Genomic DNA, 22755 nt, shown 5'->3' on the forward strand with positions numbered 1-22755 from the left:
GAATGTAGATGGGGAGACACACGGAGGCTTGGGCCTGACTCTGCCACCCGGGCCGTGGCCTGGGGAAGGACCTGTACCAGGGTTCATATCTCCTTGGGGGTAACACGCCCATAACTAGAGGGTGTTGAACACTGGTCTTGGCACAGAGTGGTGGCTCATTAACTGGGCTTATTTATTTTTTAGTGATTATAGCCATTGCTGTTTTTTTTTTTTTTTCAGACTTTTGCATTTCTGAAAAGCCAAGAGAGGGCCTATGTGTACCTGGGTAACGACTCTGGACAGACAGGTGGGAAGAGTGGGCAGGGGAGTGCAGCCACTGCCCAGCAGCACAGTGACCCCAGTACCTTGTGGTCTCGCTTCTTGTTCCAACCTTGGCATGTGGTGCAGGGCCAGGCACGTGGTGTGTCAGGTGACAATGAAGAGACAGGGCCCTTGTATTTCACGACTTGCACGGAGAGCAAGATTGTCCAAATGAGTGGGCTCTGTGTGTGGGGTCTTCTGCTGCAGTCTGGTGTCCTTGGGGGAAAGCCGGAGCCATTCCTGGGGTGCGCGTACCCCTGACACCTGTGGCCTTATTTGCAGAAGGCACTGACACACATCTTCGGGAATACGCCGATTGTGGACTATGTGGTCCACAGTCACCCAGTGAGGATCTGCGTTCACAAAGGCAGGAGAGAGGGCTTGGTGGGTGGGCCGAGCGGGTGTGAGTGTGGAGGGAGACCGAATCTTTGAGGCTGATCCAGTTTGCTTTAGGGTCTGACGATATTGGGGCTGAGTGCCCTGCCTGAGCAAGCTTGTTTTTGTTTTAAGATTGCTTCTCCAAGAAGGAAACAGAGTCGCTGCTGCTGGGGACGGTAGCCCCTCACACCAGCTGTCGGGAGAGTCCCATAATGACTGCAGCATCTGCTCCTCCAGGCACATCCTGTGCACACAGAAGACACTGCAGCTGCTGCTCAGGGCTGGTGAGAACGGGGGCCCGGGAAGTGACAGCTGATGGGCACAGGGCTTCTCCTTGGGGTGATGGACATGTTCTAAACCCGAGGCTGTGCTAGATGCCCTGCTTTGTGAACGGGCTAGAAACACCGAGTTGGATACCACCCTGGTGGGTTTCATGGCATGGGAATTACGTCTCCATATAACCGTTACGGAAAAACAAGTCTCGTTCTCCCAAACCAGTGGGCAGCAACAATGATCCTGCCCAGACCCTGAACAAGCGACCACAGCTTGGAAGGAAAGTGAGAGACCAACCCTGCCTCCTGCAGGCTGCCTGGTGGGGCTTCCCTCCCACTTCCAGGTCTGGGGTGGGGGTGGGGGGCAAAGTGCAGGCCTCAGGACCAGCAGCACCAGCTGCACCTTGGAAGGCGTTAACAACTCTCCCCGGTGCTACCCAATCAGAAAGTGGCGCCAAGCCTGCTGCCCTACTTCACAGAGCCCTTCACAGAGCCCTGGGGATGGGGTGGGATGGAGGTGGTGGTAAGTGTGGGGACCACAGGTCCTTGATTAGCGACCACCCTGGATCTTTCAGGAAGCAGAGAGGAAAAGGTAAATGCACCCGTCCCCTCTGGCCCAGCAGCTGGATTCCCCAGCGAGAACCGAGTGACAGAAGAAATACCCCAGGAGACGCTGAGCAGTCAAGCCACCGGAAGCATTTTAATGACAACTGGCATCACAGGTATAAATAAATAGCTTCTTTCCGTCTATAATATGTGCTACAAATATATTTTTCAAAGGTCCAACTAAGCCTCAGAGGCTTCCAGGACCCTTTCCCAGCTACTGACTTTAGTAATAATAATAATAATAATAATAATGATAAAAAAAACACCAGAAACCATCCCTGGCATCTCTGTGAGCGTCTCCCTGCTGGGAGCATTAAGCTCTGTCCCCTCCACAGCTACTAAACAGAGAGTCACAAAGGTGGTCATTTCACCCCATGCAGGTCTTCTCAGCCATGTGCCTGTCACTTTGGATGAATGTGTTTTGTGGTGTGCGGCTAACGGTGACGCTACTCAAGAGCACAGCTGAGGGACATCAAACACAGGGCGTGTCTTCTGAGTTTATGCTGGTGTACCCTGCCCGGCAAAGTCAGAAAAGCAGCTTCAATCCCCCCAAACACTTCTCATCTTGGGTCATTTTTTAACATTGGCTGTGCCTTGCGACAGACCCACCCCGAAAGTTGACACCGATTCCGCCTGGGTATAGCCTCTCTGGGGTTTGACCCAACCTCCCCTCCGGGCAGGCACTCTGTGTGGTGGGTGGTCCAGGCTGGGCTCCCCTCCGTCCTGCTGAACGGGACCCACTCCCGGGCCTTGACCCTGTGATGGCGGTGGTGGGGTCCCTGAAGGCGTAGAGAGCTTTTCCTAATTGTAAAGTCCCCGCAAAGCCGGAGGGATACGGGAAAGCACAACAGTCACAGGGCGAGGAATGGAGGGATGGACATCGTTGCCGAAAAGCTGTCTGACGAAGAGAATATAATTTATATTTCATTTAGGAAAAATATACCACGTGATCCTCAGAGATCACCGTTAAATATAAATCAAGTGTGAGTCTAGGCCGTAAAAAGGAAATGTGCAAGAGGAAAGAGGAGGCCACTGTTGGAATGTCCAGGTCCTCAGTTCTGCCGGGAGGCCACGTCGGCGCAGAGAAGGTCTCTTCCCTGGCCAGGCGACATGGACCTCGGATGCAGGGCCTCCTCTTGGAAGACCCTACTTTTGTATTCTGCTTCTTTATTAGAAATATAAACAGAGTACGATTTGTCTCTTTTTACCTGTCGTTTTTGCATTTTTTAACAAATCATTTTTGGTAGCTCGTGGGTGTCCGTAAGACAACATCCCCGTGGGGCGTGGCAGGCCTCAGCACTCCCATCTGTCCCTTGCCTCCCAGAACAGGGGAACCGACTTTCCAAAATCCACCATCATCAACTGCTAAAAAAATCCTTGATACAAAAATGTCCTTCCCAGCTTCAGAACTTCCCACTGGGCCTGGGGGGAGCCCAGCCCAGCCCCACTCAACCTCTCAGGATGCCCTCTGCCCACTGGGGCCCGTGTCCGCTGACCCCGGGGTCTGAAGGCCCTTGGCCACAGGACTTAGGCCTTCTCCTGGAATTTCTCCAGATAGTTTCTGAGCTCCTTGGGGGCACCCACCTCCACATCCTGGCACACCCACTGGATCTCCTCCTGGCCACCCAGGATGGAGTTCACTGTGGGGCAGCCGACGTCGGTGGGGATGGTAGTGAAGGTGGCGAACTTCACCTTCTTCCGCTTGGAGGTGGGCGAGTGCGGGGGCTCCTGCTTCTGTGCTTTGCCTGGCCTCCCTGGGTCCATGGGCCTGCGCACCTGGCTCTGCCCCTGCTTCTGGGAGCCCCCATTGAGGAGCAGGTGGTCGCCCTCCTCGTGGCCCCCCAGCCCGCGGTCGATGACGGTGGTGTGCTCGTCCTGGGGCGGGGCCGGGTCCCCAACGCTCTCCAGGAGCTCGGCCTCATTGCCCAGCCACACCCAGTCGTGGGAGTGGGTCATGGAGGCCTGGCCCTCCAGGGGCACCTGCTTGTGCCTGTACTTGAGGGCAAAGGTGGCACAGTTGATGAGGAAGACCAGGATGGCCAGGCAGAAGACCCCCAGCAGGGCGTACATGCCGATCTCCAGGTCACTCAGGCCCCTGGGCGTGGGCACCAGGTCGCTCTCCTCCAGCCCGGCCCCCGCCCTGGGCAGGTCCACGTGGGCTGGGAAGTTGGTGAAGTCGATGGGGATGTTCTGCAGCTGCCCCTCCCCGGGCCGCGCGCCCCCGTCCAGCCGGCTGCTCTTCCCCACCCTGTTGTCCTGCAGTGACTTGGCCGTCGTGGTGGCCCTCCGCAGGGCCCCTTCCTCCCGCTCCTGGAAACGCTCGTCCTGGCCCTTCTGCCGACGGTCACTGGTGTGGTTCTTGATGTCATCCTCGTCCTTGTCCCCGGTGGGGCTGGTGTCGGCGTCACTCTGTCCAAATTTGACCCTGATGTTGCCGAAGCCCACGGCCAGGACACTCTTGCGTTTGGATTTCTGACAGGCCTCAGCGATGGTCATGTCCACTCGGACCAGCGGGCCCTGACCTTCCCCTTCGGCCACCACCATGGGCCACCTGGGAGAGCGGGCGGGGGCAACAGACACCACAGCCTCATCCAGGGAGGTGGCAGCCAGCGAGAAGTCCTGGGTGTCATAGATGTCCAGGGGTGTCACCGAGCCGTCACTGAACTGTAGCCATGTGCTGACCATGGCTTCCTGCGGGGAGAGAGGCAGTGAGAACCACCTGGGGAGGCTCTTCTCCTCCAACCACCCACAAGCACGATGCCCCAGACAGGGACCCCAAATCCAGACCCGGTGGTTGACAAATCTGGGGAAGAAAACAGGTTTTACACCAAGGACAGAAAAAGCACCTTAACTTCAACAAGGACCCTCAGCCTGGCCTTTCCCAGGAGAAGAAGCCGACAGATGTGAGTTTCCCGTCTTCACCACTGGCCACCAGACGGGCCCTGTTACCTGTGGCAGACCCTTTTATTAGTGACCAGGCGCTCGTGACAACAAGGCTGCCGAGGAGGGGTGGGTGGGAGAACCGTCAGAGCCCCGGGCAATGAACAGGAGCCCCCTCCTCGCTGCACCTGCCCTGTGAGCCGGGGGCACCTTCTGCTCTGCCCTTGAGCCCCCCCCAGGAGACGGTCAGTCTACAGCGGTGACGTGCTGAGAGCCAGCCGAGTGCTCTCTGGTGGCCGCTTGGCTGTGCCAGCTTCGCTCTGCAGGTTGCTTTTGTGGAATTATCACCGAGGAAAACAGGCAGCTCGGGCCAGAGTGAGGGCTGAGTGGACTGGAAAGACTGGCTGTCTTCCCATCAGTGCCCGAGCAGCTACACAGAGTTCCCAGAAGGGAGAACAGTCAAGAAAGTTTGAGAATTACCAGCCCGCGGGTCACGCCCCCACCTCTAGTCCAAACGCACCTGGCAGAGGCTCAGTAAGCAGAAGCATCCCACCCACCTCCTCCCTGGACAAGTGGACACAGCTAACAGCCCAGGCAAGGCTGGATGCACTTGGCTGCAGAGACTGTGCCTCCCAGGTGGGGACTCCCTGGGGCAGACACATGGGGACCAGGCCTCCATCAGCTAGGGTGGAGCCTGGGTGCCCTTGGGGCAGGGTGTGAAGAGGTGGGTGGGGAAAGCTGATGTCCAGCTCTGCCCTGAGGGGCCAGGTGCCCTTATGGTCATTCCTTCTCTTTCACAGTTATGCTCCCTACTCGGTGACAAATTGGGAAAGAGAGATAACAGCGGGGTGGCGGGGGCAGAGCAGGGCTGGTGGCAGAGGCACCACGAGTTGCGGGATTGCAGCTGGGCCTAAGCATCAGGCAGAGAGATGCTGGGGGAAGGCCAGGGACGCATGTCCCTGGTCAGAGGAACAGCTGGGAGGGCTCTGGGAAGCTCAAGAGGAGGGCGTGTGACACACAGCAGGGAGGCCGGGAGGGCAGGTGCCATCAGAGGCCCAGTGTGGGGGCCTGTGGGCTGCGAGGGAACATGGCCTCTTTAGGTCAGTGGGAAGTCCCCTGCCTCAGTTTTAGCCCTAGAAGGACGCGATCGGACCCACAGTTTCAGAGGCTCACTGTGCCCCCAGCAGAAGGGAGGGTGGACGTAGAACATGGCCAGTCCCCTCTGGGAGGGCTGCAGATGGACTCGCTCCTGGTCAGGTTCCACAGGCCGGCAGGACTTGACCTCTGCGCTGACCTGCTGCAGCTGAACACTCCCCCCTCAGGTGCGTGGCCCCCCTCCGCCAGGTCCTACCTGTTTGGGGGTGTGAAGCAGGTCCTCGGCGGTGGCCACGGCCGTGATGGCCTTGCTATGCTCGGTGTTGGGGTGGAGGGACACAGACAGCCCGGCCACGAGCTGGATGGCCAAGTCCAGCACCGACACTTTGTCCTCCAGCACGGTGACCGTTTTCTCTGCCAGGATGGAGTCAGACAGTGGGGACAGCACCTGTGGGGTTGGTGGGACACGAGGCAAACCCATCACACCTGTTTTCAGATGTCAGAAACCCCCCAACTGGGCCTGAGTCCAGAACACAGGTCAAGGGAGTCCCATGCCCATCCCACTATCAACGCTGGCCCACACTGTGGCTTAGGGGGGAATCATGTAGCCATCCCTTCCCCAAGCAATCTTAGTTCTATTTGTTGGAAAATTGAAATAAATATTAAAATCCAGTGTGTCTTTAAAAGAGAACGACCCCTCCCAGTTAGATGAGGTGCCCTGTACAATGCACCACCTGGTTGACTGTATCGGGTGATCCCGTTGACTGACTCGTGATGCGTTGCGCATTAACTGACTTTGTGCAGCCTGATTCAAATTTTGAGTGAAGTACAGAGTCAACTGGGAAGAACTGGAATAAAATAGTCCACACCTGCTGGGACACTGGTTTCTCCCCCTCCCATAAGCTCCACGGGGTGGAGATGTCCAGGGGAGATGGCGGACTGTACCAGTCACTTCCACACATGGTTTAAAGATCAAGAACGACATTCCTGAAAGGGGTTGGGTAACGGGGACTTGAGGGGTTGAAGCAAAGATTATCCACACCCCATTGTCTGTCCCGAAACACCCCACATGTCTCCTGAAGCAAAAGATGGGGTGTGGATGCTGAAGAGTCGGAGAGCAAATGAAGGGCTGGTGGCCACAGATACAGGAACCTGCAGGCTCCAGATGGCCACTCACAGATGCACAGAGGACATGAAGGCCACCCGAGGGGGCAGGAAAGGGGACCTGGAGGGGAGCTCCCTGGGGGAGCCTGGGTGGGAGGCAGTGTGGGTGCCTTGGGGTGCCCTAGCAGGTCTGGAGCCCTAGTCACTGGGTGGCCTGCCCTTTCTGTGCCCCCATGTGGTCCTCTGGAGCCATCGGGGGCCAGGGATTGTCCACAATGACCTGTGCATCGGAAGCCCCCGGCACCACTACCAGGAAGCAGGCTGACGTCCCGAGCCCCCGCTTCCTACCTGGATGGTGGTCATCCCGACCTCCCGCCCGACCAGGATCCTGCCGTCCTGCAGCGTGGCCACGTGAGGCGACTCCAGCTTCATGAAGTCCACCACCAGGGGGGTGATGTCGAACTGCCAGCCAGGGCCCAGTAGGTGGCTCGGCTGGCCCCAGGGGCCGGCCCCCTCGGACACAAACTGGGTGAGGACCCGCACAGTGGCGTGCTGGAACTGCAGGGTACAGCCCCGGCCCCGCCGCTCCTCCTCCTCCTCGTCCTCGCTGTCCCGGGTGGGTCTGAGGGAAAGGAATAGCCGCTCTGGGATCCAGAGGCCTCCCAGAGCCGACATTCTGTGCCTGCCCTGAGTCACAGGCACGCCAGTTCAACCCCGGGCAGCACAAAGGGCTGGACACCCTTTCTGGAATGTGTCTATCAGCAGATTAAAGACTTAAGGGCTAACTAAGCACGCACTGTATGTTCACTATCCATCCGCCATCTGTGGCTATTTAAATGTAAGTTAACACAAATGAATGCATTAAAAGAGTCAACTTCTCAGCTGCATGGCAGTCCAAATGCCCCGTGGCTGCCGTACAGGTGGCTACCATATTGGACAGCGTCCTTCTAGGACAGCCCCCTGCTGCAGAAAGTTCTGCTGGACAGAGCCGTTCATGCTCTTGAGGTGGACCAGGCCCCACTGACCCCCGGTGTATAAACTCTCCAATCAGCACCCTCTAACTAGCGTTATGTCTAGATGAGGTTACGGAGGCACGGAGAGGCCAGCGGTCTGGCTCCACACCTGGTCCACAGCAGACCTTCTGTGGATGGGAACGCAGCATGTCCTGGTTCCACGCGGGACACCCCCATTCTCTTGGCCACTCGTGACTACGGTGTGACCTGAAGGACCACTGTCCTCCCCGATTAGGCCAATTTCCCTCAAGCTCTTCTGGGGGTTTGACTCCCCACTTTGTGCGCTCTTGTTGAGACACCCTCTTGCTGTAATCTAATGAAGACTCCTGTGCCTGGGAGCCCCCAGGGACAGTCCTGATGGCCCGGGATGGGGATTCCAGGCCAGAAGCCAGGACCTCAGCCACCACACCCCCTTAGGCAACACAGTGGAGGGGGTGTCATAGCTCTGAGCCCACTAGACCCCAAGCTCCTGCCAAGGACCCAGAATCACACAGAATAAACAAATCGGAGGCTGTTTGAAACAGTAGCCCTGTGTTTCAGTAGAAACGCAATTAAATTGTATCCAATAATTTGACCTGCACAGAGCACTTCAAGCTTAGAGATATTCACAAAGCACAGGAGAGGGCGGATGCTTTCCTTAGAACATTAAATCAAACCTCAAATTCCCTGGGGCTTGAAGGCCTAGAAAAATGGAGAGACTTGTGCTGCCATTTGGAGAACCACTTGCAAGACAGACTCGCCCCAGCCCACGGACAGCAGAAGGACATCTCGGGCTTGGTGCAGACCCTCTGTTGAGCAGCTGTGGGTCCAGCTCTGGCTGGGCCATCCTGAGCCCTGGCCCCTGCAGGGAGCTCTCGTTAGGGTTAGGAGATATAAGAGTCGTGAGAACATCAGTGCCCACTATGCGCCAGGTCCTGAACCGGCCCCCGTAGAGTTAAAACTGTCCATTAAGCCACGGTTATCGAGGTTCTCAGATACCTCCTTCACACCAGGCTCACCTCTTGCTGGCCACGATGGGGACCCTCCAGCCCTTAATCTGGCTGAGCTCGGTGTCAGAGATCTCAATCTGCAGGGGCAGCCGGGGCACCCACACGCTGATGTGCAGGGGGGCGCTCAGGTACTGGTAGGTGAAATTCACTACTGCATCCATCCTGCCCTTGATCTCTTTGCCATTGACAAAGACATAGTCACAGTGGTCGGATACCTGCAGAGACAGAGGGAGTAGAGATGGAGACGTCCACAGGACTCTGCAGACCACCTGTCTTCAGTTCAGTTCACCCCATTTCTTGGAAAGTACATAGGCTTCGAGTCCCTCAGACAAGGACCTGGTGCAGATGGTTACATTAGGAAGTGACCCCAGGGAGCAGGGGTGAAGGTGATAGTTACAACCCCTGGAAATGAGACGGAGGCTCTGTTTGTGCCATACGAATGAACGGAAAACTGAAATAGAAACACAGCTGCATCACAGGGACACAACATGACTTATCTCATGTAGCTCCTGCATCACCTCCTAAACTGTGACATCCTTCAAGGCAAAGAGTGCATCCTCTTCGTCTTCAGCCCTTGGTTCCTTATACCAGCTGCTCATGAAGCAGGAGCTCAGCAGAGTGGATGGTGGGCAGATGGCGGGATGGAGAGATGGGAGATGGAGGGATAGATGGATGGATAGATAGATGGGTGAGTAGATGAACAGATGGAAGGATGGGTTGGTGAATGGATAAATCAACAGATGGATGGACAGATGGATGGAAGGACAAACAGATTGATGAACAGGTGGGCAAATGGTTGGCTGGCTGGCTGGATGATCAAGGGGATGAATAAATGAAAAGATGGATGAATGAATAGATGGAAGAATGGATGGACAGATGGATGGAGGAATAGAAGGATGATGGATGGAGGGAGGGATAGATGGATGGACAGCCAGCCAGATGGATGAAAGGAAGGAAGGATGGATGGATGGATGGATGGATGGATGGATGGATGGATGAACAGAGCCCTCCCTTCATGGGGATGCCTCAGGACAACTATAGAGGATTTGGGGTTGAGTGGAGAGGCAGGGAGCCACTGAGATGAGATGGAGAAAAAGCAGTGGAAACACAGGAAGTTAATTTGAAAGCTCCTAGGAAGCCCTCAGGCAGTGTTTCCCAACCTTTCCAGGGTCAGTGACTCCTTCCAGAACACACATAAGCCTAATCTGAGCTGGAGAAGTGGACGTTTGCACAGTTGAGCTTAACACTTTGGAGTTAATGAAGTCATCGGGCAGCACTTACCATGCAAATCTGTAATTGTCGATTTGCTTATCTTTCTCCTACTCTGCATGCTCTGGGAGGAGCAGATCCCCCTGGAGGTCTGGACCCCACCAGACAACCTCTAGTGCTGATTAGTGATCTCCTGTGATCGCTCACCCTCTCCTTCCCCACCTTCTGGGGTGGTGGGTGGCCACTCTGGGCCCAATTTCCATCTTCTATGCACTGTTAAGTTTGCAGAGGCAGCTGGTGAGGGCTGGGCAGAGAGACTTCACTCCATCTGCTGGGGACAGTGGCAGGGAGCAGCTGAGAGGGACACGCGGACGGGTCCTCTCACCCATGGTCAAGAGCAGTGTGTATTTCCACGCTGATGAAGGATGGAAACCAATTTTCGCCGCTGTCCCAGGCTGGCAGTTAGGACATCAGCACTGCCCCAGATCTGGACAGCATTAGCATAACGGCTGGGCAGGAGTCACTCCAGTAATCTCCTCTCTAATCAATGTTGTAATTTACAGACTGCTGGCTTCTTGTTGGTTACCTTTCTGGCGTGGGTGGGAGGGGACCTGGCCTCTGCAGAATATCTAAGCAATTGAGAGGAACAACGGTGGCCCAAGGCGGCCAGGCACGGCAGGGCCCCATCTCGGCTCATGCCCAGGGCGTCCCAACCAACGGGGAGGTCTCCGGGTACCTCGTCACCTCCTACGTGGCTGGCTGTGGGGACTACGGTGCCAGAAAGCAAGCCAGTTCTTCTACAGGCAGGAAGCAGCAAGGCCACAGGCATATTTGTGGTCCCCTGGGGATGGGCACCCGGGGACTCTGCTGTGTCACATGAGGACCTGGCCCAGGGACAGTCTTGGGAGCTCAGTGCTGTGCAGAAATGCTTGGCCAGTTTCCAGCTAGGACAGCAGCTTATACTGCTGGCCCCAACCACCATCACCATTGCCAAGGCCGAAAGTCCTAGGGAAGAATTTGACCCAAGCCCCAGGAAGCTTCCGGTGGGACGATCCAGGAGCTTCTATCCTTCTGAGCCACTGCGGTATGTACGTCCACTGGGATCAGCAGTGTCCCCCAAACCATGCACCCACTCAACCGCAAGGTGACCTCTAGTGGAAACAGGGCCCTTGCAGGTGCAGTCAGTAGGGAATAGAGGGGCCTCAGCCCACAGGATGGGCCCTCATGAGGAGCGTGGAGGGAACAGGTGTCAACAGGAAAGGTGGTTCCCTGAAGTGTGGTCCTGGGACAGCAGAGGCTGGTGTCAAGGAGTAAGAAGGGGGCAGAAGAGGGGAGCCCCCCCTGTAGTCATGTGGGGCACCCCCGCCCTGCAGCCCTGGTTTCTCAGGGGAAGGATGAAGCTCTGCTTCCAGCCGTGAGCAGGTCCACGTGACTGTGGCCTAAACCAATCAGAGCTTATATTCCCCCAGCACAGTGATTGGCTCCGGGTGAACAGGTGACTTACACTGGGGCCATCAGAGGGGACTTCTCAGGCAAGGCTAGGCAAAGATGCCTGCTGTCTTTTGTGAGATCTCTGCTTAAAAAGCAGTGGTCTGACAGCAGCTTGCAGCCATCTTACAACAACTTGTCTGAGAATTCATTCAGCACAAGGGGCACTGAGCCAGGAGATGGAGAGCCAGAAATAAAATACTACTTCCTTTTAGCCCCTTGATCCAGCCATCCCAGAAGCCAGGGATCCCTTACACCTCACACATAGAAGCCAAAAAACGTTTCTGTACCTATTTGGCTTAATTCAGTTTGAGTCATGCAGTCTGTTGACCAAAATCATCCCCTCAGACAACATGCCCAGCCCAGTGCCCAGCCCAGGCCCTCCATGTGCTACCCTGCCTATCAACATCTCAGCACAGACCAGGAGACGAGGCATGAAAGGAATACCTATCTTCCAACAAGCATTGCATGCTCAAGAGGAATCCTCCAGCCACTCAGAGATTGAGGATGTAGGAAAAGAAGTGAACATAGAAGGGGGAGAAGCCCCTAAGTTCAGCTCAGAGAGGGTGTGCATTTGCTGGTTTTCCTGTTCAGCACCTCTGTTTTCTATTTCCTGGGAAAATTGTTTAATTATTTCTGGGGAACTGCTCACATCCCTATCCCCTAGGTCTTGGTGTCAGGTACGTGGCTGGACACATCATGACAAGTGCTCTTCCCTCCCTGGCCACGGTGACTGGTTCAGAACAGGCGCGTGGCTTGGCCTGGCCAAGGACAGGGATCCCAGGACTTCCACCTGGGCCTCCAGGACTTCAAGGCCCAGGACTTGAGCCTGGGGCATCTCTACATGGCATTGAGGATGACATTGACAGTCCAAACAGTGCTGAGAGGGTCAGAGGGACGGATTTGAGGGTCTTCCGCAGCCACCTGCCCTAGACCTTCTCTGATGAGACCGTTTCTCCTTACTAATCCAATGTGAGGGTCTTGGCGGCTCAGCACCCGCTCACTCAATGAAGATATGGAGGGTTGGCATGAGATGCTGCTGAGACCAGACCCTGGCTCTCAAATTGATCTCAGCAGAGGAGTCGGGGGAGAGCTACCACCGGTGCACTGTTTGCCGGAACTCAGTCTTCCCTGAGGCAAACCAGCCACCCAGGTTCCAGTCTGGACTCGACCCTGGGCATCATGGACCTGGCCCGAAGCTTTTCACCCATGAAAACCTCAGCTCCAGGGTCCCTGGATGTAGAAACCTCTTTTCCCAGTTAAGCAAATCCAGATGGAGCCTCTCTAAGCTCCAGTAAAATCTGGCCCACAAACAAAAGGTCTGATCTTTTGCAAAAGTTTTATATTAGAAGAGAACATTCTCTGTGGCTTGATGGAGGGTCAGAATAACCCGCTCCTTCCTGGACAGCTCCATGTGTATGTTCTTTCCATCAGCCTCTCCCAGGAAAAAAATGCCGGCCGCCACTCCTCCAAGGCAAGGTTCTGGGTCTGTGCCTCCCTTAAAGCGTCTTAGGTATGTGTGATTCAATATGGCAGCCACTGCCATGTGTGGCCACAGTCGGGGACCGTGGCTAGAACAACCAAGAGACTGAGTCAGCCATTTCATTCAGTGTTAATAATTTACTGATGCACACGTGGTCAGTGGTTATCACACTGGCCAGCTCAGTAACCTAAAGATCTGTCTGTGGTGTACTCCTCCTCGCCTGAGCCCACAGGGAGCCTGAGACTATAATGGCTTCGGGGTTACATGCACCTGGGTTTAATTCTGGACTCTGTTACTTATCAGCTGTGTGACTTTGGAAATTTCTTCAATCTCTCTGGGTTTCAGTTTCCTCAAAATGAAACTTACAACAGTCCCCACTTTGCACTTGCCAGAGTGATCAACTTGCAATTTAAACCAGAATATCTTCTAATGTCCTGTTGTTCTTAGAATAAAATGAAAGTCTGGCCCCAGCTTGACGCCCCTGACTTTGTGCCACCTCAGTGTCCCCCACGGTCCTCACACATACTCCTCCATCTTGGCTGACTTTCCGGGGGACACCCAGCTTGCTCACCCCCTAGGTCTTTTCTCATGCTGTTCCTGCTGCTTAGAAGACTGTTCCAAGCTGTTGGCCCGTGGGCATCAGTGCAGATGCAGAGAGGCTCCTGACTATCCACTGCAAACAGCCCTGCCCATCTCTTCGCCCCATCAACCTAGTGGTTTCTCCATGACATTTACAATACTGGAAATGACCCTGCTTCTTATGTTTGTTGACTGACAAATGCTCCCGACTGTTGAAGATAAGCTGTGTGAAGGGAGTGACTGGGAGCCACATCCCAGGGTGTGGGAGGTGCTCGGTAGAGACCACCAAGGAGAAGGAGCAGATCCTGCATTTCTTTAAGTGCCCAAGAGGCCATGCCTCTAAAGAGGGATGTTAGTGGGCACCTGTGAGCAGAGCCCCAGTGGACTGGCCTGCTTGGCTTGGCTACCGTGTTCTCTTGAGCCACCTTGAGCAGAATGTCCTTGAGGGGCAGCTGCTCTGGGCACCGGCATGAGACGTGGGGCTGACCTGAAGCCCAGGCTCCTTGGATCCCAGCCCAGGCAACCTGCCCCCTGAGGGGCTGCCGTGGTCCACCACGGGCCCTGGGGGAGAAGCCACGGCTTGCTGTTGTAAGTCATTGAGTTTCTGGGTTCCTTTGTCACACAGCATGATCACAGCTGGAGCTGGCTGACACAAATCTAGCCTTCCAGGGATGACCAACACCCACGGCCACCCAGTGACGACCCGAGACCAGGACGTGGAGCTGTGAAGGGCTCTCTGCTCTCTGAGAAGAGCTGAGTCGGTACAGGGTGCCACACCCACAGTGCATGGCATTTATTAAGTCCTTGCTGTGTACCGGGCACTTCACAAGCCTTGTCACTCACTCAGATGGTGAGTGACAGAGCAGACCCGGCCTCCAAATGGGGGCCGCCAGCCAAAGCCGCACACAGGTGCTCATTCCCAACAGCACCTGCTGTCTGCTGGGTGAGGGTGGCCCTCTCAGCCTCTGCAGGGTCACGTGCCTCTCTGTTGTGCGGGCACTGTGGGCCAAGGAGTAGCCACCACTGGATGCTAGCAGCCTCCGCCCCAGGGTGACCACAACCACCTCCAGGCATTTCGAGTGGCCCAGGAACACTCTGTGGAGAGCCACCGTCTAGGTCTGCCTCTGTGGCAATGTCAGCTTCACCAGCGACACTGTGTCCTAGGCCGCAGCACTCCAGGAGGTGGGCTTGAGCACCCCCACTTCTCAGGTGGAAGAACTAACTGGGTTCAGCGAAGAGCTGGCTAGTGCAGAGCAGCTTGGGAGCAGGCACTGGAGCTGCCCGCTGAGGCCCAGGCCCAGAGACTCGCGCTGGGAGAACCCTGCATGGGGGGAGCTCCCTTGCTTCACTGCAGATCCAGGTCCAGAGACGGGCTCTGCCGGGTACCTTGCTCGCTGGCCTCAGCCCAGGCCCTCCTCTCCCTATTCTCACCTGAGAACAGGCGGCTGTTGCAGAGAGAGGCCCTACTGTGCTTCTTCCTCAGCCCCTGGGCCACGAGAAGCAGGAATGGGGACTGCTAGTCCCTCCTCTGCCTAAAATCCGCCCTCGGCCCTGGGTGCCACTCAAAGCAATGTGAATCCTACAGACTCTCCAGAGATGGGGGGCCATTCCCAAGAACTCACTCTCAAGCTTGCAAAATTGAGAGTAAGTTCCATAGAGCAAAGTTTAGGGGTCAGAGTTCAGGGGAAAGCTAAGGCTATGCCCGAGGGGGTTGCTCCCCACGACCTGGGACAGGCCGGTCAGCTCATCACCTGTGAGCACTCTCTCCCGCTCTGGGCCGGGATCCCTTAGCTGGAATGGACCCTGGAGGTCCATCGAGCTGCACTGGAAATTCAGTTAGTGATCTCTCTCTCCCCAGTCAATCGTCCCTGGGGCATAGTGACATGTGACCCAGTGACCACAGGAGCCCCTGGGGAAAGCACAAGCCAGGCTGTGAACCAGGGTACCCCAGGGGAGCCTCACTGGAGACAGGGGAGGTGCCGAGAGCCCTGGCAGGCAGGCGACACAGTCCACGGCAGGCTCAGTGGCTCTGATGTCCTTACCTGGGAGACTACCCTGTCCAAGCAGCCCGTCCCATGCCACTCTCTATCATGGTCACCCCTGGTGGTTCCTGCCACTTTCGAGGTGTTCTTGCCTCTGGCCACCTGCCTGCTCCTCCTCCTCACAGCATGCCGGTTCCCAGGGACAGTTCTTTGCCTGCTTATTTACTGCTGTGCGCCCCAAACCAGGATGGCACCTCTGGCCAATCAATCTTCGTTGAATGAATTAGCATATGATTTATGACAACTTGACTGTCATACTGTCAAATCGAGTGGGATTCGAGCATCAAGCAGGACAAGCACCACCCAATAATCTATGCCGTGTCACAGACTGCACGACACAGCTGTATTTCAAAGATGCTCACACTCGGGCAGGAGGTGGGTGCAGTTACGTGCTCTGGTGGTGCCCGCACATGGCAAGGGCAGCTCTGCCACCCACCCCAAGCTTCTTCTGTCACTGTCCTGGGGCTTCTGCTAGTGGCTGCCCTTCCAGGGTCTATGCCCTTCGCCTTCCCATGAGCACCAGCACAGACGTGGCCCACTTCCTGAGGGTGCTGCGGCTCCTCCTGCCCCCACCCTGGACACTGTGCACTGCCTGCTGGTCTGGCTGAGCTTTCCCAAGGCACCAGTCAGGGGTAGTCCTGATGCGGTGAAGGAAGAATAGGAGGAATATGTGTAGGAAGTCTCCTGTCCCTGCAAAACAAAGAGCCTGTAGGTGTGTCCTGAGTGTACGCACACCCAGGTGTAGGTGTGTGTGTGTGTGTGTGATCACATAAGCATGAGGAAGGCCTACAGGGACACCGAGAAAGTGGTCAGTACTGACCACCTGAGGCCCTGAAAAGTGTGCTGAGAGTGTGCACAGACCTGCCCACCGGAAGTGCTCTCGGTGTGTTCTCCCTGCTGTAAAGTAGTGTCTCCACGTGGAGAATACAAACACGTGTCAATAGAGGTGTGATAAGCAGGTCCAGGCTCCACATCGTAATGTGGGCACAGTCCCATCCACCTTGGGTTCAGGCTCAGCTCCCCTGGGCCAGGAGAACTAGACAGGCCATAAGGTGGTGACCAGTGAGTGGGCAGGTGCCTGAGCAGAGGGGACACCCACAGCGTGGTCTCCCCTGGGAACGTGGCTTCTGGGTCTCCAGATCTGCTGGATTTTCCCGAGAAGTGGGAGACCCTCAGTCACGAGTGGCAGGAAAGGGAAGCCGTGAAGCCACTCTGGAAAGGTACCACGTGACCAAGCAGTTCCAGTCCTCAGAATCCACTCAGGAGACACCAAAACACCTCTGCGTAAAGACACACACGCATGCTCACATTTGTTTAGAGACTCCAAAAGCAGCCATTGATGGACAGTGTGGGGTCCACCCAGACAACCGAATGTCCTTCAGCAATGGAGGAACAAACTGCCGATCCAGGTTAGACTGTGGCGCAGCTTCAAACAAACCCACGGCGCTAAGTCGAAGGCAGGAAGAGCAGAACACAGATCCACGGGGACAGAAGTGGTTGCCAGGGGCTGTGGGCGGGAGGAGCAACTGACCGCAAAACGGTTGACATGAATGTCCCATGACTGGGCCATGGAGATGGCTGTCTGACTCAGAGGACTTGCCAACATCTTTGAAATGCGTGGCTACAACAGCACGCCAGGCCTCCCTCCCGGGGTCCACCTCATGTAGCCAGAGGACCTTCTGACTCAGAGTTCCTAAGTCCTTGGCTGCGTGGCCGCTGGGCCAGGCTCCTCACCTGGTTGATGGAACTCATATGCCCTCCAGATGACTTTGGATGCTGGGACTCTGACTGTCCCAAGGGCCGGGAGGACCACGAGGACTGCCCAAGGCTGCCTGCCTCGGAAATACCAAGGCCCAGGGAGAGCCCGTCTCTCACAGCTCTGGAGCCGCAGACCAGGGAGCCGCAGGGCCGGCTCTGGCTGGGCTCCTCCTGGCTGGCAGACGGCTGCCTTCTTGCTCTGTCCCCGCAGCTCCTTTTCTGTTTTCCTCTTTACTCACCCCCTGCTTTTCTTTGGTAATGGGCTTGAACCCAGAGGTACTTTGAGACAGGCTCTTGCTAAGGTACCCAGCCTGGCCTTGAACCTGTGATTCTCCTGCTACGGCATCCTGAGTGGCTGTGACTACAGGCGTGTGTTGCCACACCCGGCTTCTCTTCCTCTTCATGAGGGGCAAAAGTCCTCTAGTGACCTCTCTAAGCCCAGTTACTACCCAGAGCTCCCACTGCTTAATACCACCTGACTGGGGACAGGGCCTGGGCATAGGGACTGGGGGGTGTGCAGGCCACAGTGGTCCACTGGCTGCCTATCACATGAGCTTCAGGTCCCCAGGCCAGGGCTCCTCTCTTGTAGCACAGCCAGCTACCTGTGCCCGGGTCACCGGTCCTCTGCATCGCCCTATGGGCACCGAGCTCAGGCCGCTGGCGTCCGTCTCAGACCCAGAAGATGGGAAGGTTTATTTGCGTGCACTGGGCAAAACCTCAGAGTCTTCAGACTCAACCAAACTGAGCTCCCTAAATCCAAAGCCTCCTGGGCCTGCAGCAGAGAAGCACTGATTAGATGTGAACGCCCTCCCCATGGCGGCTGGACACAGTCTTCAAGCCCCAGGGGTGACACTCCTGAGTGGCCAGCCCCCTTCATAATGCTCCCCCATGCTGTGCTTTGTCCATGGCCAGGGATGTCACCTCCCCACTCATCTCAGGGGGACGTTCTCAGCTCGAGTCTGCTCATTTCCCTAAAGGTACAGATCACATTCCTGGAAACACTGGCCACAGGCTCCTTGTCAAAATCATTTCCGAGCAGCCAGGGATGACCCTGGGTGTAATCGTGATGAGATCTGCTTCTGGGGTCTTGTTTCTCTCCTGGGTTTTGAAGCTAAAAATAGATTCCGTCTCTTTGGAGACCGGGCTGGCGTCTCCGTCTAAGCTGTCACTCACCCAACCGAGATCCTGTCCTCGGACCCTGGTCCCCGGTCCTGCTGTCCCCTCCTGCCTCCCTCAACCAACACTCTATTCTCTGCTTCTATGAATCTAACTCAGGACGAGGTCAAGGGCTCTTTCTACAACATGGTGATCGCAGTTCATAACAATGCCCTCGAGTTCTAAGGTTTTCTGAGGTTGTTTCAAGTGTTCTCAGCATAAAAAGATCCGTGAGTCAATGCCTATGATAATTAGCCGGAAGGAGCTCCTCCACAACACTTGAGCATTTCCCAACACAACATATTGTACCCGGGAGGTAGATAGGATTTTTATTGTTCACTTAAATAAATAGAGAAAGAAGCAAGGAAAGAAAGAGAGAGAGAGAGAGAGAGGAAGGGAAGAAGAAAGGGAAAGACAGATTACCAAGATGGTAAAATGGAGCAGGACCAAGAGGGACCCCGCTGGACAGGTTCTGAGTGCCAACAGACCAGTGGACTCCTAAGCTCAGAGGTTCCTAGAGAACGGAGGCCCCTGAGCCCCACCGCTCCGTGGCTGCACGCGGAGTCACTTACTTTGATGACACCCTCGTCTGCAGACTTGCACTCCACCGACTCCGAGATGTCGGTCACCGCGCTGTTCTCCTCCACGGAGACCACCCTGAGGGGCACCGCCACGGTCTTTCCTGTGAGGATGGCTGTGTTCAGGATTTCAGTGTCCTGCCGAAAGAACCAGACACGCGGGGGTCAGGGGGGTGCTCCGTCCCTGGGATTTCCAGGGTAAGCACCAGGCTGCCCCTGTTAAAGACATCCTGTGGCACTTCCTTCAAATGTAAAGGCCATAGTTTGGGACGGATTCTCAAGAACGCCCAATGCGTGGTCTGCATAGGCTGCTCCTCTTGGCTCCCCACGACCACTGGTTCATTTCCTCTCCGCCGCAGAGCAGGTGGTGATTCTCCACCAGCCAGGCTGTGGTCCTGAGCCACAGGCGTGTCCCTGGGTACCTCAGGCCAGCAGACACTGTGGAGGGTGCCTGGTGCGCTCTCGTCACCCTGCAGCAGATGTCCGCCATCTGACCTCCAGAGCCTGGACCTGGTAAGAGGGACTTTGCAGGTGTGATAAGGCTCAGGATCTTGAGATGGGACACCATCCTGGGGGACCTACATGGATCAATTCTAACATCTTCCTGGGGGGTGGGGCACGAAGGTCCGGGGAAGGAAATGAGATGCAGGTATGAGGACAGAGGTTCCAGGGACCTGCTTGTGGCCTAGAGGTGGGTGGCCTGTGGGTGATGGGTGGCAGGGCAGGAGCATGCGCTGATCACACCTCCACCTGGCCCCTGGGCTCATCCCAGATACTCCTTAGAGCTGTCAGGTCCCATGTGTCGTCACCTCCTCATAGTAGTGCAGCCACAGGACAGGACAGGTGGCAGGTGGGATCAGGTCACCCCCAGGCAGTCATTCCAGCGAGATGGCCAGGACGCCTTCATCCACCCACCTGTGCATGGCCCCGCCTGAGGCTCGTTCTGGGAGGGTGTCTCTGGCTGGCCCTGCTGGGCTCAGGGCCGACCCCTCACCCAGAGGAGGACCCGGCATGTTCACCAACAAGACTACCAGACAGATTTCCACAGGAAAAGGGGGGGGGAGCGAAAAAAATCAGACTCATGTTACCAGAAAGAGAGAGTGGTGAATTCCCCCGCGGGGCCACCGAGTTGGCCCCGGAGCCTGGGCTGGTGGCACTGTAGCAGTGGCCCCAGAACTGGGCTTCATGTCTTGTTTGTTTGTTGATTTTTGCTTGAGGGGGTCTAGTTCTGTTGTCCAGGCTGGCCCTGAACTCCTGGGCTCCAGCAACCCTGCTTCAGCCTCCTGGGTAGCTGGGACCGCAGCTGCCACCCTCCCACCCAGTTAAACACTTGGTTTTATTTGGGGCAGTACCGGGAATTGACACCAGGGGCGCTCTACCTCTGAGCTACACCCCTTGCCCTTTTTATTTATGTTTTTTTGTTTCAACGTCAGTGTCTCACTAACTTGCCCAGGCTGTCCTTGAACTTGTGATTCTCCTGTCTCCATCTCCAGAGCAGGGGTTTCCTTGTTCAGTGAAAACTTTTCAGCAAACCAGACCCTCTTCCTCTGCTGCCCTGGGGAGCCCCCTCCGACACAGCCAGGGGGGCTTGGCTGATTCTGTTCATGTTGACGTCATTCGAAATTCTCAGTCTACCTCCTCCTGCAGGCATTGCGACTTGCAAAGCAGTGGAGAAACACCTTTTTGTGTCTGTAGGGTGCAGGCTGCTCGCAGACGGTGATGTGTCTAGCATGCTATTTGAGTGCCTGAGATGGCACCGTCTCCTGAAACCTCCTTTTGTAAGCCTTTTCTTGATGGCCAAATGAGGGTATGAAAGGGCCTTTGGCCTTGGGACATCTGCTGAGACCTTTTACCCTCGGGTCAGTTTCCCCTGAAGTCCCTCTCCAGAAGTGCTGCTCCAGTTTGAAGCAGGAGACGCCAGCGGAAAGCTTTTCCGTTCTTTCTTCAGGGAAGCAATTGACACGGGTGACCTTTTGCAGTAAGCAGGAGCACCGTGGGCAGAGGCTTGGGTTATGAGTGGAGCCCAGCCTTTCTCATGAGCTAGCAGTTAATAACCCTCTGCCAGGTCTGTCCCTGGTGCCCAGGATTCCTGAGGCTGGGGCTGTAATCTGGGCTACTTTCAGAATGGCTTTACAGATGCTAAGAATATCGCAGGAGCCCTCGAGTCCATTTCCAGGGTCATTACAGGTAATGTGCTCAGAGACGGACCTGCACATTCCCTCCACAGAGCTATGGCTTCATTAAAGCTGCAGGCTCCCTGGCCGACTAATTGTGATTAGTTTCCTAGTGCTGTCGGGGTTTCACACCCGCATGCATACACTCATTTGCACACATGTCCACACTCACCCTGTCCTACCTTTACAATCCCTGTCTGAAACTGGCATTGCACGGAGGCTGGGAGGGCTGGACCTCAGCCTTCCTGACCACATGAATTTCAGGGCGTTAACAGCCATGGAAAGAACAGGGGACAGAAGGAAATGCCTCCAAGGCAGGTCAGTAGCCTGTAGGGAGGTCCCCTGGCCAGGGAGTCACTCTCCTGAGCAGGGAGTGTTCATTGCCTGGTGAGCACAGGGAGTTGGGAATCTGGATTCTTCTCTGTGACAAAAAACACAGACTTGCATGGCCTCGACCACCTCCTCTCTCTCTCTCTCCATTTTCTCCTTTTGCAGATGAGGGCTTGGGCTCCGTCATTCCTGGGTATCTGGCTGTCAGATCTAGACATCTGTCTTACTCAGCCCATTTGATCACAGCAAAATTCCACAGACAGGGAGGGTTGCAAACAACACACGCTTGTTCCTCACAGCTCTGGAGACCTCAAGACCAAGATCAAGATTCAGGGTCTGGTGAAGATGGAGTTAAAGAGGGAGGGAGGGAGGGAGGGAGGGAGAGAGACAGACAGACAGACAGACACACACACACACACTGGTGTAGACACAGGGTTCTGTGCGGCTAGTTGGAACTCCCAAATACTTTTCAGTTGATGCAATTCATTGCTGACCAGGACATTATTTAAGTGCATAAAGCTGCATTATTTTCTGAAACTCACTGAAGCCATCCTGTGCAGGGACTGCTCACCTCCCTTTGCCCTGTCCCTCACAGCTGCCCAAGTAAGCTTATACTGTTGGCTGCCTATCCCCGGCCCCTTCTGGCCCGGGAGGAGCTCATCCTCATAGAAAGCAGAACTCTGCCTGAGACCACGGGGTCGTACAACTCCTGTCGGCCCCAGCAGAGTTTAGCATACACTTATCAACCCAGTCGCAGAGTGCTGAAGCAGTCACTATTGCCTGGGAGATATTGGTGTCATTAAAGATTCCTCTCTCCTCTTCCTAAACTCTCTCCCTCTGTCTCTTCCACCAGCATCAGAGAGCTGCTCTGCTCTGCTGTGGAGAGTCAGTGGCCCAGGGCACTTTAAATCACTGCCATTTCAAATTTGCAAAGAGCCCGAGGCTTTGGATTAAACACGCTTTGTTGTTGACTCGTCCTCATAAATGCTAATTGCTTGAGCTGTTTTAATTTTTAAATCAATAAAGAGCATAGAATTGCTTCTGGAGCATGAGACCCAGGGTGTGAACCACCTCCAATTATGCCTGGGAAGGGGCCAGCTGTGGTCACCAGGTCTTGACCCCTGGGGCAGAGCAGAGGATAAACATGAGTGACACCCTCAAGGGTGACTCAGCTGTGGAGGGGCATCAGGACATGTGTGAAGTGGGAGGGCCAGACACTGAAGGGCGTCCTCCGTGGCTCCTTCATAGGACTCATGCAGGGCGAGCTGGTCCACAGGGACAGGAAGGTGGCAGAGGGCACTGCACATGGACAGTGCTGTGCT

At 55.7% G+C, this 22755-nt stretch overlaps 1 protein-coding gene across 1 annotated transcript in view; it reads right to left on the minus strand.

The window, feature by feature from the left end:
* Positions 1–3083: 3083 nt before the first annotated feature.
* The window catches only part of Tmem132c (transmembrane protein 132C), a 180584-nt gene continuing 160912 nt past the window's right edge, over positions 3084–22755 (minus strand). Inside the window, exons 5-9 of the mRNA XM_077110130.1 lie at positions 18924–19067; positions 8647–8852; positions 6984–7257; positions 5788–5979; positions 3084–4247 (exon numbers count right to left, since the gene is read on the minus strand). Coding sequence (XP_076966245.1) covers positions 3084–4247; positions 5788–5979; positions 6984–7257; positions 8647–8852; positions 18924–19067 — 1980 coding nt within the window. The remainder of the gene's footprint in view (positions 4248–5787; positions 5980–6983; positions 7258–8646; positions 8853–18923; positions 19068–22755) is intronic.

The sequence above is a fragment of the Callospermophilus lateralis genome, chromosome 1 (assembly GCF_048772815.1).
Source record: "Callospermophilus lateralis isolate mCalLat2 chromosome 1, mCalLat2.hap1, whole genome shotgun sequence".
NCBI classification, from domain to species: Eukaryota; Metazoa; Chordata; class Mammalia; order Rodentia; family Sciuridae; genus Callospermophilus; species Callospermophilus lateralis.